Source organism: Choloepus didactylus, chromosome 4, assembly GCF_015220235.1.
Source record: "Choloepus didactylus isolate mChoDid1 chromosome 4, mChoDid1.pri, whole genome shotgun sequence".
Classification (NCBI taxonomy): Eukaryota; Metazoa; Chordata; class Mammalia; order Pilosa; family Megalonychidae; genus Choloepus; species Choloepus didactylus.
This window is the reverse complement of record NC_051310.1, coordinates 62,268,299-62,287,817: the sequence shown is the minus strand read 5'-3', so window position 1 is coordinate 62,287,817 and position 19,519 is coordinate 62,268,299. Positions and strand designations below refer to the sequence as shown.

At 35.7% G+C, this 19,519-nt stretch overlaps 1 protein-coding gene across 2 annotated transcripts in view; it reads right to left on the bottom strand.

Annotated features, from left to right (window-relative positions):
- Positions 1-18,531, bottom strand: part of SAV1 (salvador family WW domain containing protein 1) — a 46,071-nt gene extending 27,540 nt beyond the window's left edge. The window contains exons 1-2 of one of the 2 annotated variants that reach the window (XM_037832756.1): positions 18,094-18,531; positions 15,450-15,893 (exon numbers count right to left, since the gene is read on the bottom strand). In XM_037832756.1, coding sequence (XP_037688684.1) covers positions 15,450-15,888 — 439 coding nt within the window. In that variant the 5' untranslated portion in view covers positions 15,889-15,893; positions 18,094-18,531. Of the gene's footprint in view, positions 1-6,770; positions 6,871-15,449; positions 15,894-18,093 lie in introns of those variants that run through there. The other variant, XM_037832757.1, reaches the window with a different exon arrangement.
- Positions 18,532-19,519: the final 988 nt, after the last annotated feature.

Genomic DNA, 19,519 nt, shown 5'->3' with positions numbered 1-19,519 from the left:
ATATACAGGACATTACATCCCAAATCACCAGGATACACATACTTTTCTAGTGCTCATGGAAGTTTCTCCAGAATAGATCATATGCTGGGACATAAAACAAGCCTCAATAAATTTAAAAAGAGTGAAATTATTCAAAGCACATTCTCTGACCACAATGGAATACAATTAGAAGTCAATAACCATCAGAGACTTAGAAAATTCACAAATACCTGGAGGTTAAACAACACACTCCTAAACAATCAGTGGGTTAAAGAAGAAATAGCAAGAGAAATTGCTAAATATATAGAGACGAATGAAAATGAGAACACAACATACCAAAACCTATGGGATGCAGCAAAAGCAGTGCTAAGGGGGAAATTTATAGCACTAAACGCATATATTAAAAAGGAAGAAAGAGCCAAAATCAAAGAACTAATGGATCAACTGAAGAAGCTAGAAAATGAACAGCAAACCAATCCTAAACCAAGCAGAAGAAAAGAAATAACAAGGATTAAAGCAGAAATAAATGAAATAGAGAACAAAAAAACAATAGAGAGGATAAATATCACCAAAAGTTGGTTCTTTGAGAAGATCAACAAGATTGACAAGCCCCTAGCTAGACTGACAAAATCAAAAAGAGAGAAGACCCATATAAACAAAATAAGGAATGAAAAAGGCAACATAACTGCAGATCCTGAAGAAATTAAAAAAATTATAAGAGGATATTATGAACAACTGTATGGCAACAAACTGGATAATGTAGAAGAAATGGACAATTTCCTGGAAACATATGAACAACCTAGACTGACCAGAGAAGAAATAGAAGACCTCAACCAACCCATCACAAGCAAAGAGATCCAATCAGTCATCAAAAATCTTCCCACAAATAAATGCCCAGGGCCAGATGGCTTCACAGGGGAATTCTACCAAACTTTCCAGAAAGAACTGACACCAATCTTACTCAAACTCTTTCAAAACACTGAAGAAAAGGGAACACTACCTAACTCATTTTATGAAGCTAACATCAATCTAATACCAAAACCAGGCAAAGATGCTACAAAAAAGGAAAACTACCGGCCAATCTCCCTAATGAATATAGATGCAAAAATCCTCAACAAAATACTTGCAAATCGAATCCAAAGACACAGTAAAAAAATCATACACCATGACCAAGTGGGGTTCATTCCAGGCATGCAAGGATGGTTCAACATAAGAAAAACAATCAATGTATTACAACACATTAACAAGTCAAAAGGGAAAAGTCAATTGATCATCTCAATAGATGCCGAAAAAGCATTTGACAAAATCCAACATCCGTTTTTGATAAAAACACTTCAAAAGGTAGGAATTGAAGGAAACTTCCTCAACATGATAAAGAGCATATATGAAAAACCCACAGCCAGCATAGTACTCAATGGTGAGAGACTGAAAGCCTTCCCCCTAAGATCAGGAACAAGACAAGGATGCCCGCTGTCACCACTGTTATTCAACATTGTGCTGGAAGTGCTAGCCAGGGAAATCCGGCAAGACAAAGAAATAAAAGGCATCCAAATTGGAAAAGAAGAAGTAAAACTGTCATTGTTTGCAGACGATATGATCTTATATCTAGAAAACCCTGAGAAATCGACGATACAGCTACTAGAGCTAATAAACAAATTTAGCAAAGTAGCGGGATACAAGATTAATGCACATAAGTCAGTAATGTTTCTATATGCTAGAAATGAACAAACTGAAGAGACACTCAAGAAAAAGATACCATTTTCAATAGCAACTAAAAAAATCAAGTACCTAGGAATAAACTTAACCAAAGATGTAAAAGACCTATACAAAGAAAACTACATAACTCTACTAAAAGAAATAGAAGGGGACCTTAAAAGATGGAAAAATATTCCATGTTCATGGATAGGAAGACTAAATGTCATTAAGATGTCAATTCTACCCAAACTCATCTACAGATTCAATGCAATCCCAATTAAAATTCCAACAACCTACTTTGCAGACTTGGAAAAGCTAGTTATCAAATTTATTTGGAAAGGGAAGATGCCTCGAATTGCTAAAGACACTCTAAAAAAGAAAAATGAAGTGGGAGGACTTACACTCCCTGACTCTGAAGCTTATTATAAAACCACAGTTGCCAAAACAGCATGGTACTGGCACAAAGATAGACATATAGATCAATGGAATCGAATTGAGAATTCGGAGATAGACCCTCAGATCTATGGCCGACTGATCTTTGATAAGGCCCCCAAAGTCACTGAACTGAGTCATAATGGTCTTTTCAACAAATGGGGCTGGGAGAGTTGGATATCCATATCCAAAAGAATGAAAGAGGACCCCTACCTCACCCCCTACACAAAAATTAACTCAAAATGGACCAAAGATCTCAATATAAAAGAAAGTACCATAAACTCCTAGAAGATAATGTAGGAAAACATCTTCAAGACCTTGTATTAGGCGGCCACTTCCTAGACTTTACACCCAAAGCACAAGCAACAAAAGAGAAAATAGATAAACGGGAACTCCTCAAGCTTAGAAGTTTCTGCACCTCAAAGGAATTTCTCAAAAAGGTAAAGAGGCAGCCAACTCAATGGGAAAAAATTTTGGAAACCATGTATCTGACAAAAGACTGATATCTTGCATATATAAAGAAATCCTACAACTCAATGACAATAGTACAGACAGCCCAATTATAAAATGGGCAAAAGATAAGAAAAGACAGTTCTCTGAAGAGGAAATACAAATGGCCAAGAAACACATGAAAAAACGTTCAGCTTCACTAGCTATTAGAGAGATGCAAATTAAGACTACAATGAGATACCATCTAACACCGGTTAGAACGGCTGCCATTAAACAAACAGGAAACTACAAATGCTGGAGGGGATGTGGAGAAATTGGAACTCTTATTCATTGTTGGTGGGACTGTATAATGGTTCAGCCACTCTGGAAGTCAGTCTGGCAGTTCCTTAGAAAACTAGATATAGAGTTACCATTCGATCCAGCGATTGCACTTCTCGGTATATACCCAGAAGATCGGAAAGCAGTGACACAAACAGATATCTGCACGCCAATGTTCATAGCAGCATTATTCACAATTGCCAAGAGATGGAAACAACCCAAATGTCCTTCAACAGATGAGTGGATAAATAAAATGTGATATATACACACGATGGAATACTACGCGGCAGTAAGAAGGAACGATCTCGTGAAACATATGACAACATGGATGAACCTTGAAGACATAATGCTGAGCGAAATAAGCCAGGCACAAAAAGAGAAATATTATATGCTACCACTAATGTGAACTTTGAAAAATGTAAAACAAATAGTGTATAATGTAGAATGTAGGGGAACTAGCAATAGAGAGCAATTAAGGAAGGGGGAACAATAATCCAAGAAGAACAGATAAGCTATTTAACGTTCTGGGGATGCCCAGGAATGACTATGGTCTGTTAATTTCTGATGGATATAGTAGGAACAAGTTCACAGAAAGGTTGCTATATTATGTAACTTTCTTGGGGTAAAGTAGGAACATGTTGGAAGTTAAGCAGTTATCTTAGGTTAGTTGTCTTTTTCTTACTCCCTTTTTATGGTCTCTTTGAAATGTTCTTTTATTGTATGTTTGTTTTCTTTTTAACTTTTTTTTCATACAGTTGATTTAAAAAACAAGGGAAAGTTAAAAAAAAAAAAAGAAAAACAAGGGAAAAAAAAGATGTAGTGCCCCCTTGAGGAGCCTGTGGAGAATGCAGGGGTATTCGCCTACCCCACCTGCATGGTTGCTAACAAGACCACAGACATAGGGGACTGGTGGTTTGATGGGTTGAGCCCTCTACCATAGGTTTTACCCTTGGGAAGACGGTTGCTGAAAAGGAGAGGCTAGGCCTCCCTATGGTTGTGCCTAAGAGCCTCCTCCCGAATGCCTCTTTGTTGCTCAGATGTGGCCCTCTCTCTCTGGCTAAGCCAACTTGAAAGGTGAAATCACTGCCCTCCCCCCTACGTGGGATCAGACACCCAGGGGAGTGAGTCTCCCTGGCAACGTGGAATATGACTCCCGGGGAGGAATGTAGACCTGGCATCGTGGGACGGAGAACATCTTCTTGACCAAAAGGGGGATGTGAAAGGAAATGAAATAAGCTTCAGTGGCAGAGAGATTCCAAAAGGAGCCGAGAGGTCACTCTGGTGGGCACTCTTACGCACACTTTAGACAACCCTTTTTAGGTTCTAAAGAATTGGGGTAGCTGGTGGTGGATACCTGAAACTATCAAACTACAACCCAGAACCCATGAATCTCGAAGACAGTTGTATAAAAATGTAGCTTATGAGGGGCGACAAGGGGATTGGGAAAGTCATAAGGACCACACTCCACTTTGTCTAGTTTATGGATGGATGAGCAGAAAGATAGGGGAAGGAAACAAACAGACAAAGGTACCCAGTGTTCTTTTTTACTTCAATTGCTCTTTTTCACTCTAATTATTATTCTTGTTATTTTTGTGTGTGTGCTAATGAAGGTGTCAGGGATTGATTTAGGTGATGAATGTACAACTATGTAATGGTACTGTGAACAATCGAAAGTACGATTTGTTTTGTATGACTGCGTGGTATGTGAATATATCTCAATAAAATGAAGATTAAAAAAAAATAAGTCCAAAATACAATAAAAACACTCAGATAACTGCACAAACACTTCTGGTGACTAAGATGGAAATGCTGCTCAGACTGGACTGTTGCCTCTCAGTTCAAAGTTTGTCAACTGTTGTTTGAAAACCCAAATTCAGAACAAAAGGTAGTTTATTAGGGTTAACAACACAGTACGTGATGTACCAAACTGAAACCAAAATCATCTATTCAAGTCTGCAATGAGCCATTAAGAAAGATAATCTGTTATAATTCAAATACAAAATTTTAGGATTATGCATTTTTCTAATGAATTATGTCTCTTTTCTGTTGCTTGCTATACACTACAAAGTTGATGGTAATTTAATTCAGCCCATGCACTAACATTTATTAAACATCATGGGAAAATCTGGTAGGAAACAGTTAAGTAACTAAGGCGGGAACATGGAGGAAGGAGATGTTCTCTCCACTAGCCCTTAGAGCACAAAAGGAAGAAGGGATACCATGAAATTGAACATTATGCCATCATTCACAAAAATATCATAAAGTAATCAGAATAATAATAACACTCATATTGTGCTTTGTCCCAGGTACTAGTCTAAGTGCTTCACAACAATTTAAACAGAGGCACAGAAAGGTTATATAACTTGCACAAGGTGACTGAATATGGAGAGAACCTGAAACTGAACCTGACAGTTGACCTCCAGAGTCCATCTTATGACACTACACAATACTGCCTATAATGTAGTAGTATTGGCAACATTCATTTAGATAGAGAGAAATTATCCAATGCCAAATTTTTCATCATTACCTTTTTTCCCAAAAATGACTTTGATCTTTATACATTTATTAGCAGGTCCTGTTCAATAATTCAAAGTTATAAGGTTGTCATTATTAAAAAAATAGCATTAACTCATTAAAATATAAGATTTTACGTAGGTTTTTAAAAATTTATTTTCCTCTCATACAATAGATAACTTTCAAAAGAAAAAAATGTCAGTACTTAATGTCAACAGAATTCCTCTTAGGCTCTATTTCTCCTTTATTAGGACACAAAAGCTAAAAAACAAAAACTAAAAAACACCCCACGCCTGCCCAACATGTTCATAGAACTCTTAGTAGGAACGTAAAATAGCATCAATTTATTGGAGAATGGTTTGGCAACATCTAAAAAATTTTAAATGATATATATATCCTTTGACACTGTAAACCCACTTCTAGGAATTTACCCTACAGAAAAGATACGCACAAACATACAAAGAGAATTATTTATCAAAGTGAAAAAACTAGAAATCACCTAAATATTCGTTGTCAGAGAACTATGATTAGAAATCATTTTTGAGATATCCACAAAATGGATTGCTATATAGCCATTTAAAAAGAATGATTTTTAAAAAGAAATAACTGAGGTACATGTACAGGATATATTAAGTGAAAAAAAGCAATTTGTAAAACATTATATATTAAATAACCACATTTGTTTAAAATATTTACATTTATATATGTGCACATAAAATTCTGGAGGAAAGCAAAATAACCTACTTTAGTTAGAATACGGAGGACCTCTACTTACTATACTACAAACTTTCAATTTTTTATATCTCAAGTTTGTAATAATTTTTTTTAAAAACCTCACCTAATATAAAATAATTCTTGAAACATAATATAGAACTGGCAAAAGAGCTCAAAAAACACTTTTTTTTTTTTTTTTGGAGGTGGCAGGGCAAGGAACGGGGAGGATAACTTAAGTCTTTCTAGGCATCCAGAAACAATGTACCAAAAAACTCCATGAAATATTTTCCTTGATTGTTGGGCTTACTTTGACTTCTCCCTCCCATGTTTTACCAGTTCTGAAATTAAGAAGTTTCTTACAACCAAGAGGAAAAATAAATGTGTTAAAACTTGGCAGCAGGTATACAGGTATTATCACTGCCTATACATGTTTAAACACAGCCCTTAAGATGAAAGTATCTGGTTCACTCTATTATTATCCTGAGTTATTTGTAATGGTTGCACCATAGATACAGAATTTAACATAAAATTGGATACCTCTCCTTTAAAGATGAAAAGATACATAAAAATTAGTGTGTTAATAGAAGACTGTCAGTCGCCCACTAAGGCCCTAAACATCGCCAGATTTAGAATAATCAGAATATTAAAAATAATGAAGACTGGGTTACCATTCAGGTGTGAAGGATTACATTCCAGGGCAACACATCTATTTGTCAAGTTTCCAGCCGACTTTGAAGAAGAGATGTTTAAATTATGGTTGGCTGGAAGCTAAGGCAAAAGTGAAAACATCAAGTTTAACTTTAAGGAAAGGCAGAAAAGAACATCAAAGAGATTCTTTAAATATTTTGAAATAATACTGGCAATCCTAAATACACTAAAGTCAAGATCCTTTACCTGGGTTAGAATAGCAGTGTGTTTGCCAATCATATTCTGTGAATACATAAACACCAGTAACAAAAAGTAATTCAAAAGAAACTCTAAAATTAAGGTAAATGCTTTGATTCAAACTCTGATTGAGCTTCTAAATAAACATATATAATTTTATGGATAAATACAGGTTACTGGCAGGTGGTTAAAGAAACTGTATGTACATTTAATACACAGGCAAAAATACTGTGGGACACACTTGTCTCTGTGTGACGAACAGTGTACATCAGAAATGATAGTATGTCACTTCTGAGGTCAGATTTATAAAAGAGACTGCAACTTCGGTCCTGGTCATGCTCACTTGCTCTCAGGACAAGCCAGCTGCCATGTTGTGAGAAGCCCATGTGGTAAGGAATTCTGGCCAACAGCCAGCAAAAACTGAAGCTTCCTTCTAACAGTGTCTTAAGTGTGCTTAGAAGGGTATCTACCAATCCTAGTAAAGCCTTCAGGTAACTGCAGCCCTGGCTGACATCTGGACAGAAACTTCATGGCTTCTGACTGTCAGTTAGACCCACCTAGCAGATTCCTGACTCACAGAAATTGATATAATAAATGTTTGTTATTTCAAGATATGAAGTTTGGGGACAATTTGTTACACAGCAACAGGTAACTATAGATATATGTGATGAGAGAGTAGAATACGAATATATGTGTGTATTTGTCCTGATTTTCACAAAATGTAGCAATGGAAGGATACAGCAAAATTAAAGAAAATGAAAATGAAAATGGTTATCTATAAGGGAAGGAATGTAACAGGATGGAGAGCACAGGGATGGAAGTAGTTCTTTATTTATAGTTTTGGTACCATTTAAATGTCAAAATTAAATCAAAATTTTAAAAAAGCAAACACAAAATGAAACCAATGAATCTAAATATACATCAAGCTGATGGCTTAACCACACTAAGAAAAAATTATTCAAAATGAATTTTAAAAACAATAAATTAGCTGTACATTCCTACTAGCCGACATCCTAAAGATAAGAAAATAGCTTATGCTCTATTCACTAATCACACTGCTAGTACATCAATTATTTTTGAAACTACTTATGTAATATAGAGCAAATGACTAGTTATGTAGTTATCATAGATAGAGCAAATGGCTAGTTATGCAATTGTCATTAGGAATCAAGATTTCAGTATGAAAAAAATGAAAATAAAAAAGCAAAAAGTAAAAACCTGCAGGTGACACGATCCTTTTCACATAAGTGGTTAAAATGGGAAATTCTGGGTTGTACATGTTACTGCAATTTAAAAAAAAACTCAACAGTTAAAAAAAAAGAAAAGATCCAATTAGAAAACTGACCAAGAATGCAGAGTCATTTCTCCAGAGAATATACTGATGACAAATAAGCACAGGAAAAGATGTTCAAAATGCAAATAAAGAACATCATGAGACATCACTACAAATCTACTAGAACAGCTAAAATTAAAAACAGTGACAAAACCAAATGCTGGCAAGATACCCAGAATATGCAAATTCATAGAGACAGAAAGTAGATTACAGATACATCAAGGGAGTTATTCCTCAATAGGTGCAGAATTTCCATTTGGGGTGATGATAAAGTTTGGTATGGATGGTGATGATGGTAGAACAACATTGTGAATGTAATTAATACCAATGAATTTTATACTGGAAAGTGGCTAAAAGGGGAAATTTTGAGTCAAGTATATTTTACTACAATGAAGAGTTTAAAAAAAAAAAAAAAAGCCATGCATTCAACTTGGAAAAATGGCTTATTCTAGGTATGGAGCAGGAAAAAACACAAGATGAACCTGGAACCTTTTGTAGTATCAGAAAGTAAGGAAGTATTCAAACAAACAAAAAAGGATGGGGTATGTCAAAAGAGCACAGGAGCAACCCTCAAAGAGTTTCAGAGCCACAGATAGAACAATTTGAGCAAAAAAAAAAATGACTTGGTATTAGATTAAAACCGAAAGTAAAAATAAACATACAGGAGTCTATGCTGATATAAATGACTGAACAAATAAATGGAGGAGAAGAGATAAATCTTCCTTATAGAAGAATTTACAATATACGTAAATATTCCCGTCTACAGGAGGTAGAACTCAATCTGCCCACGTCCTTGTAAGTGTGAGTTAGATTTACTGAATCCTTTCCAAAGAATAGTTTGGAAAAGGGAAAAACAGTAACTTTTCAGTGGAGAAACCTCACAAACCTTAACCAATGATAAAATTAACATTACCACTAATGTCATATCATGTATTTTTTGCTATGTGATGAGAAAACTTAACCTCTGTGGTATGCTTTCCAAAACCCAATAAACCTAGTCTCATTGTGAGAAAAAACATCAGATAAAATCCAAACTGAAGGTCATTACAAATTACTTCTCATAACTGTCAGGGTGATGGAAAAAAATGAAAGACTGAGAAATTGTCATAGACCAAAAGAGACCAAGAAGACATGACAACTAAATGCAATATGGTACACTGGAACAGAAAATGGACATTAATGAAACAACTGATGAAATCCAAATAAAGCCACAGTTTAGTTAAAAACAAAACAAAACAAAACAAAATAAAAAACAAAGCCATGAGTTCAAGATACAAATAATAAAATTCACTGGTTACCTTTGAAGATGGCTAGGGTACCCAATTCATTACTCTGAAAAACAGTAAATAAAGGGAAAGATACAGTAATTATCCTGTTTTTCCTATAGGAACCATAAACAAATAATAGGTAAGGGAAAGTTCTTCTTTACAAATTTCAACTAATAATAAAAAAGAAATGATATACTTAGATTACCACCACTACCATTTGCAACATCTAATGAAATATTGGATCTAACTCATAATCATTAATGGCTGCCAAAACCTATAGGTTAAAGGCAGAAAGAGAACTTCAAGATAGATGAATCAGGCCTGACATTTGATTCCACGATCATCTTAACATTACAAAGAGAAATCAGTCATTACACATCTCTGGAACTAACACAATAGATGTATACAACACCACCAATGATTTATTCTGGCCAAAAAGAAAAAACACAAAGAAGAATGCAATATTTTTTAAAAATCACCCATGCTCATTGTCCTTTGGGAAAAAAAGGCATATACTTCTTTAAAAAGTTGTGGACTATACAACAGAATAAGCTACCAAGCCTTTGGTGAAACTGACCTGGCTTCTGTCAAATTGCAACCTAGCATTTTAGGAGCATAGCTTAAACAACATTAGTACTTAAAAAAGAAAATATTTAAACAGAAAAGAAACCAATGCAACAAGCATACAGCAAATACTTTTAAAATCACACTGTGTAAGCATGCAATGGCTTTAAAATCCTTTAACACCTTCCATCAAATTAAAAACGTTGTACACGAGCCACAACCAAGAAGAGCAATGCAACAATGTCATACTATAATTTTTATAGTCAATTCTATGTACTCAAATGGAGCTATGTATAAGAACCATAACCTTATGTCTGGACAGAGGTCCCTGGATGTACCTAATATAAATAGATTTCCTAAATACAGCATAGTTAAAAACATTAGAGTAATTTAAACTATACAGGCTTAAAAAGTATTAAAAGTTGTGACAATTTTATTCATCTGTTCAGAAAATCCAGACTTCCATATACTGAACTTGCCTAAATCTACATTTAGGCTATCATTTAAATAATATTAGATGCCAAAAACCAGATGTGAATTATCATAAATTTTAAATTCATGTTTATGGTAAGTGTAAGCATAAAGAATTCTCTGTAAGAACTCTTGTATCCAGGAACTAAACCTTGACAATTTCATAAAGGAGCCATGAAGTCCCCAAAGTTCAAGAGTCTCATCAGCTTTACCAACACTGTGTAAAACCACGATTCCCAACCGTTTTAGAGGTATCTATAGTATATTTCATTTCATGACACATATCACCCACACTTTCTGAAAGTGCCACATGCCCTAAATTTATTTTTAACTATTGTTTACAATAATTTTATAAAACCTATTGAGAGATGAATGTCAGTACAAAAATAATGGAAATCACTGGTCTGAAACATTAAAAACTTACCACTAATTAAAAAAAAAAAAAAAGCTGCATCAAGCTCTAACACACCATATCTCCACTCTAAATTCACTCAAAAAGTTGAAACTTCAGTAACTAAACATGCCAAATCTGGAAAAAGCAGAGAGGCAAAAATAACACTCTCACAAAGCACTAACAGTTATGAGTGCATACGGTCTCTGGTCTTTTCCATATGTCCTATCTGATACTCAAAAACAGCTCCAAGATGTAGTATCATCCCTACCAATTAACAGACAAGGAAACAAAGGTTCAAGTAAGTTATTTTCCAGAAGACTCAAAGATGGTAAAGGTCAAACGGCAAGCTTATTACAAACCACGTAATCTCAGTAATAAAAAATCAACTGTAATTTCTCAAGGAAAATATGAATGTCACTAATAAAAGAAAAAGCAAGCTATCAATTTTGAACTAAATCAATGTAGAAAAATGAGAATTTCAGTATCTGAACTATAAGGAAAAAACCAGTCTTTCATAATTTAATCCCAGACAAGAATGAATGGCATTCATAAATAATCCTCAAAACAGTTTCCATCTGCAGGAATTAACTGCATAACCAACTTCCATTAAGAAAGAAAAACATTCATAAGCTACATAAATGATCTCACAAAGACATGGATAAAGGATCATTTTGTCTTTCTACCAAGCTTTTCATTACATATAACTCCAAAGAACTTAATCTCATACAAGGCAGGTGTCCATGAGATCTGACCCTATAGACAAAACTTGAAAATTCTGGTTTCCTAATTTTATAGTGGCTGCAGTGAATAAAATGTAATCTCTAATTCTAATTTTGACGATTCACATTCTTATCCATAGTTACAGATACTAAACATTATAGCCCATGGTATATAATCAAAATTTTGATAAACAGGTCTAAGTATTGAACCAAGCCAGCTACCTTCCTTCCTCTTCGGCAAAATCATTACAGATAAAGTTGTGTCTCTAATGATTACCTAAACCCACCTTAAAAGACGCATGAACTAAATATTAACGTATTTACTGGAGTAAATACAAATCCAGTATTCTTTTGCAGAGCCTGCCACTTTCCAGTTTGGTTTTCACAACTTGTTGTCTTAGTCACCTTTAAAATAAATAGTTTTTAAGTTTCTTATTTGCAACTGTAAAGAACTAAAACATTTAACTGGAAAACAAAGGAACTCAATCTGCCTTTAGTATTCCAACTAAAGACTTCCTGTTAACAGTAGGATTCCTTCCTTTGGCACATACAGTAAACTACCTGATTCGTCTGTTAGCCAAAAATATTAAAGGTCACATTTCACAGCTAAAACTAAAACTTGCCAGGCCCTAAAACCCTTTAAGATATTGTACAACTTGTTTTTAAGATGAAGTTAACCCTTGAGATAAGGTATTTCCTGAAAGTCTAAGCAATAACTAATTGGCAGGAATTACTACTGTCATTAAGTCATTACAAAACCATTTTCTTCCATACCTTTTTTACATGTATTACGTAAGTCACAGCAATAAAACTCTAAATCAAAGTTTAATTCAAAATAAATCTTTCTATAGCACACCCCTATTCTCACACAAACTTACTTTCTTCTTTTCATTCACTCAAATTCCTTCAACCTATCCAGCACAATTCTTGAAAACACAGTATGTTTCAAGTCTTTTAAAGAAAATTCCAGCTATTGTCTCATATTTATATTTTTCCTTCTGGAAAATGTTAGGATTTTCTGTACAGTTAATAAGCAACTAATAATCTTTCCCTGCAATTTAAGAAAGTTCTTCAAACAAGTACTTTTTTTAGAAGGTACAACTTTAATTTATACTGCCCTGACATAAATTAATGTTAAATACATTTTTTTAAGTATGTATTGCTGCTGTAATAAATGAAAATCTTATTTTTAATGCACTCTTCAATTTGAAAAAGTATCAATAAACTTCTATTTATTTCTAAATCATAATTGTTTTAAAGTTTGTCTTTAAATTTACAAAAATTATCTCAGATTGCTCCTAAGAGAGGATCAGTAGAGATTTAAGTCTTAAAGTACTTCTGTGATGAAATTTTAATGAATCAGAATTTTAAAAACATGATCTTAACTTTGTATTATTTATTCTTTATATTCATATACTTAAAGTTCAGGAAGAAAAGTAGTATGAACAATCAGAGATGTTTGCAATATACAGATATGTGGGAAAGGTGAGTGCAAAAAAATAAATAAATAAATAAATCAACATTAATAACAGTAAACAGATTGTTTAAAGCTATTATTTCTGATCTCTCCAAGTTACCAAAACTATCTCCAAACTTGAAACCTCTGAATCCCTTCACTCATTCAACCATTTCTTAATTGATCACCTATATATATAGCCAGGTGCTATCCTAATCCTATCTGACTCTTCCCTCTCCCTCCCTCATCACTCAAACCCCATTAGTGGCCAAGACCATCAATTCAGACCTCCCCCACTTCTCTTTCAAAAGGTTCCCAGCTTAAAACAGATCCTCATTAACTCTTGGGAAGCCTGAATTTATCTAAAATATTAACCACTGAACATCCAACAAACAGAAGATTATGGAGTCATTAAAACTACTTATTAGAAGTGTGTGACATTAAAAACTCAAGTAAAAAGGAGAAATACAAAACTGTATAGAGTATAATTATAACAATGTTAAAAAAAGTGGCATAGAAAAATATGAAGGAAATAACAATTACTTAGATAATTTCTGGTATGGTGTGTAATTTACCTTTACTCTTCTGCATTTTGCAGATTTCCTATAATAAGCAGATATTACCCTAAAAAAAATATAATGAGCTTTATTTTTAATACTATTTTAGTTGGATAAATTATTTCTGAACTTTAGGACTGCAGAATATTAGAAATAATCAAAATAGTATAATATGCAATAGTCTTAATCCTTTAATCTACTTCTTTAAAAACCAAAAAAGCACTCACTGATGCCCATTACATTTTTTTACATGTGTAGAAAAACTCTCCCCTTCAACGTCCTAATGAGACTCAATATCAGCGATCACAAAATAAGCTCCTCTTACCAACTATCCCACACTATTCCCATTTTTCAAAACATCAGTGATTTACTTTCTCAATACATAATTCTCATTTTTCCTTACAAAGTACCAGATGTGTCCTTTTCTCTCCATTATCACTGATACCTGCAATCCTTTTTTTCTCTGCCTTCACTGTGCTACTGCCAATTTTCCATCTAAAATGCCCTTCCTTTACCTCCTGTGATATAAAATCCAAGCACAAAGCCCCATTCATATCCTATCTCTTCCATGAATCGTGCTCTAACATCCAGCTCATCCTGATATCTGTGACTCCCTGTTGCTCTTACAGTCAGTAATACTATCATTATAATTATCTGATTATTTTGTGTATATTGATTTTGTTTTCCCAAATAAGGTACCAGAGGGCAGAGAAAAAGAGGGCCAGGGAAAATGCCAGATACATAAATGATTAATACTCAATGAATAAAAACATTTTCTACAATCAAAATATTTGTACTCCAAACTGTTTTTTAAGTCAGCTTATTTGGAGTTATATGGGCTGTAAGGTAAACCTGTCTCATGTATTTTTTTTTTTAATCCTACCAAAATTTAAGGCCTACAACTTATTTGGAATAAACAAGATGAGAAAGTATGATTTTCAACTTGTCTCAGTTTATCTAGTATAATTCAGTACGTTTAGGCATAAAGTATAACTGTGCATTTCTCATCTCTCTTCTAGTCTTTGTAGAAGTATCCCCATATTAGCAGATACACAAAGCAGATTTTTTTTCTTAATTATATGGCTAATATTGATTGCCCTTTCCATAAAGAATAACAAAAAGATATGCTCAACACCTGATAAACCATTTGGCAATAAGTTTTTTTGTTTTTTTTTTTTAACCAATTTAGGAAATAATTACTGAGCTACAAAAATAGTTTTAAGAGAAAGAGTGCAGGTTCTACCTAAGTTAGGATGTAGTTGTCCATGGTTAGTTATCACCTAATCCCCACTGACATGTCTAAGTAGGGTTGTAGTTGCCCATGGTTGTCTAACATGCCCAACTCCTTTTCATTCCCAGGTTCAAGTCCAGTTTCTCTGGATTCCTAACTTTCCAATTCTACCAAACATAAACCTAAATTCAATCTAACTATAGAAAAATACTCTAGGTTTTCAAGGTTCATGCTAGTAGTCTAGATGCCTTGAGTTATACAATGAGTAATAAAATAAATGGACACAAGAATTCTTTCACCCAGTGCAGGTTAGTAACTATCTGCAAGCTGGTTTAGCAAGTCTGGAGAAATGGAAATGTATTTCATTTTTGTTAGCTTCCAAAAAAAAAACCTCAAAAAAGAGCATCTTTTAATTGAAGTGTCAATAAATCTAAATATAAACTAATGTACTATTATAATTTTAAATCACCTGAAGCATGCCTCCCCTGATTCTGTGGCATTCTTTGGAAGAGATCGTGATTATATTCATAATATCTGTAGTCTTCATGTACACGATCTCCAAGTGGCCGCCTTCTCTGACCATCAAAAAAATTATCTGAATAATAATATCGGGAACCAGAGTCTCCATTTTCAACAGCAAAATTAACTTCAGTTAAAAATGACTGAGAAGAGCCATATTCCCTAGGGACATCTGCTAGACTCCTGGCAAGATAAGAAGGTGCAGATAATCTGTTGCTTTCTCTTCTTATTATTTCATGAGGTGTTCTTTGAATTGGAGTTCTAAGGAAACTCTGGTTTCTTGAAATGACTCCATCTCCACAAGCTGAAAAAGCATTAGGGCTTGAATCTGGAAGACAGATATCAGTTCGTCTTGGAATTGTTGGCCCATGCCGGATGAATGAAGGCATGAGATCTATAATAAAACAAAGTGTAAAATTACCATTTCAACAATAAATGTAGTTTTCAAAAGCTGTCGTTTTACATCTACCTCCCCCAAAATGCAAAATTTCAATGAACTTAAGAAAACATTAATCTTAAATTTTGATTTAAGATTGTACTTGGGTATTTTTAAATTAAGAATGATTAATATTTCCCACCCAAATGAGTTGATATTTTGTATCAATGTGCTATATGGAAGTTCAGCCAGTATCAAATATATTCTGCATACCACCACAGATATATGGCAAAAGCCACTACACTTAAATATGAAATACATATTGAATAAAGTAACTCATGAATAAATGTGTAAAATAGGAAAGATCTAACTATGCAGTTACCAGCAAAATTTATATGACTATAGTTTTGTTTTGGTGTTTTTTCATTTCATTTTAGAAACTGCTAAAATTCCTTCTTTGAGCAAACATAATTTCTAAGTTAGAACTTAATGCTACTCCCAAACATGAAAAAATGGATTCCTTTAAAAAAAAATTTTTGCAATTATTAATCCAGTCTTCCTACTCTTGGAATTGCCTAAAACTGGGAGAGTAATCAAAAGCTGGGAAGTCAAAATTTTAGATACGAAGATTTTTAAAAGGCTCATTCCAAAGAAGTACAGGAATGTTGCATCAGTTTAAATTCACCAAGCCTTAACTTATGGCTCCTTTAAGAACAAGCAATTATAATTCAAAACAGAAAACAACAGTAGAACAATGGCTTTCAGGATATAGTAATTCTTAACACAGAACTTGAAAACAGCTTAGAAATTCCCAATTAGAAAGCAAAAATCTTTAATGTATGAAGAAAATTAGATTTGGTGACCATTACGTAAATTTATTAGAGGGCATTCATATTAATAGGCTTCAGACAGAAAAAAGCCAATGCCCAAATAAGTGAGGCTCAAAAGTTCATGAAAAAAACAATATTATATCAAAAGCTATTTGCTTAAAGGTGTGGCAAACATATTTCATGGCTTAAAGTAACGTTTAGTAAACTATTTGCAGCAAACTGCAAGCTATCATTTTAAAATGTAGTCAAAAACCTGCGGGATGTGTACTGAAAAGCAGGCTATTAAAAAGGGTTTTACAAACAAGTCTCTGGTTACTCGTGTACCCCATCTGATTTATTTTGCTCTACCGGAAAGCATTACAAGCATTATAATAAATCTAGAAGGCTGATGATGTGATTTTAATGGGAAAATATGCTCTCCATCCCTTTCTATGTGATCCTGAGCAAATCCTAGGAACCTCCGTGAACAACTTTCCCAGTTATATAATGAGGTAATGCCTAAGTCACGAGGTTACTACGAGCTTCCAAGAAGGAAACACAAGGGGCTCAGCACACAGAATGAGCACCAAAATACTCGCGCCTTAGATCACGAATGTCCTTTTGAGCAAACAAGCAAGAATTAAAAAATCGAAAGATTCATTTCGGAAATCAGAGTCAAATACTTAAACTGAGATGAAAATGGGGAAGAAATACATCCTATTAAAGTTTAAAAAATACTTATTGGTAATTTCCCTAAAACATGTTAAGTCATTTTAAGCTACTTTGCCCTTTTGGAGTTGGAAAATGGGCGTCTTTAGTTTAAGTACGGATAGTTTAAACAGCCAAATATGAATGATTTTGTTGGCTCCTAGGTTCCGAGATCTAGGAGCGATGAACCTTTAGGCTACGATAGAGACAGTCTGATTTTCACCTCATCTCTGCATCCAGTAGCAGGGCTAAGGATTTCTGCCTCAGACTTGGCATGGGTGAGTGACACCCACAATGTTTGCAAACATAAGTCACATCTCGACGAATCTAGAAGAGGAAAATAATGTGTCCCAGTCTAACTACTTTTACCCCTATAGCGTCAGGGTATCAACAACTTAAGTGTTTCCTAAAAAGTGCCTTTCTTCCAGAAATCAAAACCAAACTCTACCATAGCGGGGAGGTGTTATTTTTAGGGGCCCTCCCAAGGAGGAAAAACACGAACCAAAGTTTCTTGCTTTTTTATCCTTTATCGACTTTCAAACAAAAACATATCACGCACAAGAAAATTAAAAACAAGGAGGCTAACAAGACTGAGAAGCCGCAGGGAAACCCACGGAGTTCTAGCGAGGCACGTGGGGGCCCCCACTCAGGTCCCCGCAGCCAACCCGGGCCAGGTGGGGTACGCCCCGACCGACACTCACTCCGCAGCAGAGGCGACGTCTCCTTTTTCACGTACTTCCACTGCACCTCCGCAGGCTTGGACACTTCGTTTTTGGTTTTTCTTTCGCGACCAGCATCCTTCTAGGCGAGGCCCGAGGCCGAGCCAAACTGCCTCCCTAGGGCTCCGCGCCGGCTCCCGGCTGTCTCCGACGCCACCTCCGCCGGCGCCACCGCCTTCTTCCCTCCAGAGCCGCCACTGCCGCCGCCTCTCTCCGCAGCCCGGGGTCGCCAGCAGGGACTGCGCATGTTCGGGGCGCTAAGCGCGCCGACTACCGCTGAGCCGCATATCAGTTCCTTCCCGGAAATCTGCCCGCTCCGCGACGCTGCCCAAGAACGCCGTGAGTAAAGGCCAAGGAAGCCGGGCGAGGGCCATGGTCCGCCGCGGGCTGCCTGATGACCGCCACCGGTACCGCCGTCGCCACCACCGCCGCCTACGTCCCGTAAACTTTCCCCACCGCCGCTGGGAATTCTGGGAAACCCGACGCAGCGCAACCGCCGCCCCTCCCCCCACCCCAGTTCCCGGGCGCGGCTCCCAGGACGTCCGCGCCGGCGCCTCAGTTAACGGGTCGCCTGGAGGAGGAGCAGCAGTAGCAGTCTTCCGTGGCTCAGCGAGAAGCAAGTCCCGCGGACTGGAGAGGATGAAGCCGGCCAGACTGAGCGCGGGTGGCTGTCGCGTGCTCGCGCAGTGAGACCCCTTTTCCCACAGATTTTTTTTCCTCAGAACCGTGAGGAAGGCGGTGACGCCCCACCTCGACGCGTTCTGATCTTTGTCCAAATGAGTGAAGTCCTTCAGGTGTTTGCTGATGGTTAATTCGGGTCTCTGATAATGCAGAATGCGAAGTGTTGAAGGATCACAATCCTCAGGCTAGCGCTGCACCAAGTAATCTGGCTGCCACTTTTAATTGAAAACATTAATCAGTTCAATACTAATTAAACAGTAGAAATTGATCATCTGTGTGCCAGGGAATGTGTGCTTCTATGTAGGAAAAAAACGGAGGGATATTTCTTCATCGCTATCATTAGTATATTTAATAGTCACATATTTCCTCCTGAAGTTAACTATTCAGTCTTACGATTTTGAGGGTTTTGAACTCCAGAGGTCAGGGTATGGAATTTTCAATGTAAAATAGTAGACCCTATTTTATTTCTTAACTAACCAGGAGCTGCAAAGGTACAGGATAACATTTGGAAAATAAGATGGAATCTATCCCCTGGTGAACCTAAACTAGGCCTTTAATAATGGAGAATGCTTTTCCCCAGATCTAAAACTTATGTCACAAGAGATCTAAAATTTATGTCACAATTTTAAAAAGTTATGGAATTTTCTACTACACAAGATTAAGAAATGCTCAAATTTTGTTTCACCACGAAAAAACAAATTTTCTCTAGTGTCTGTTTCCATCCATG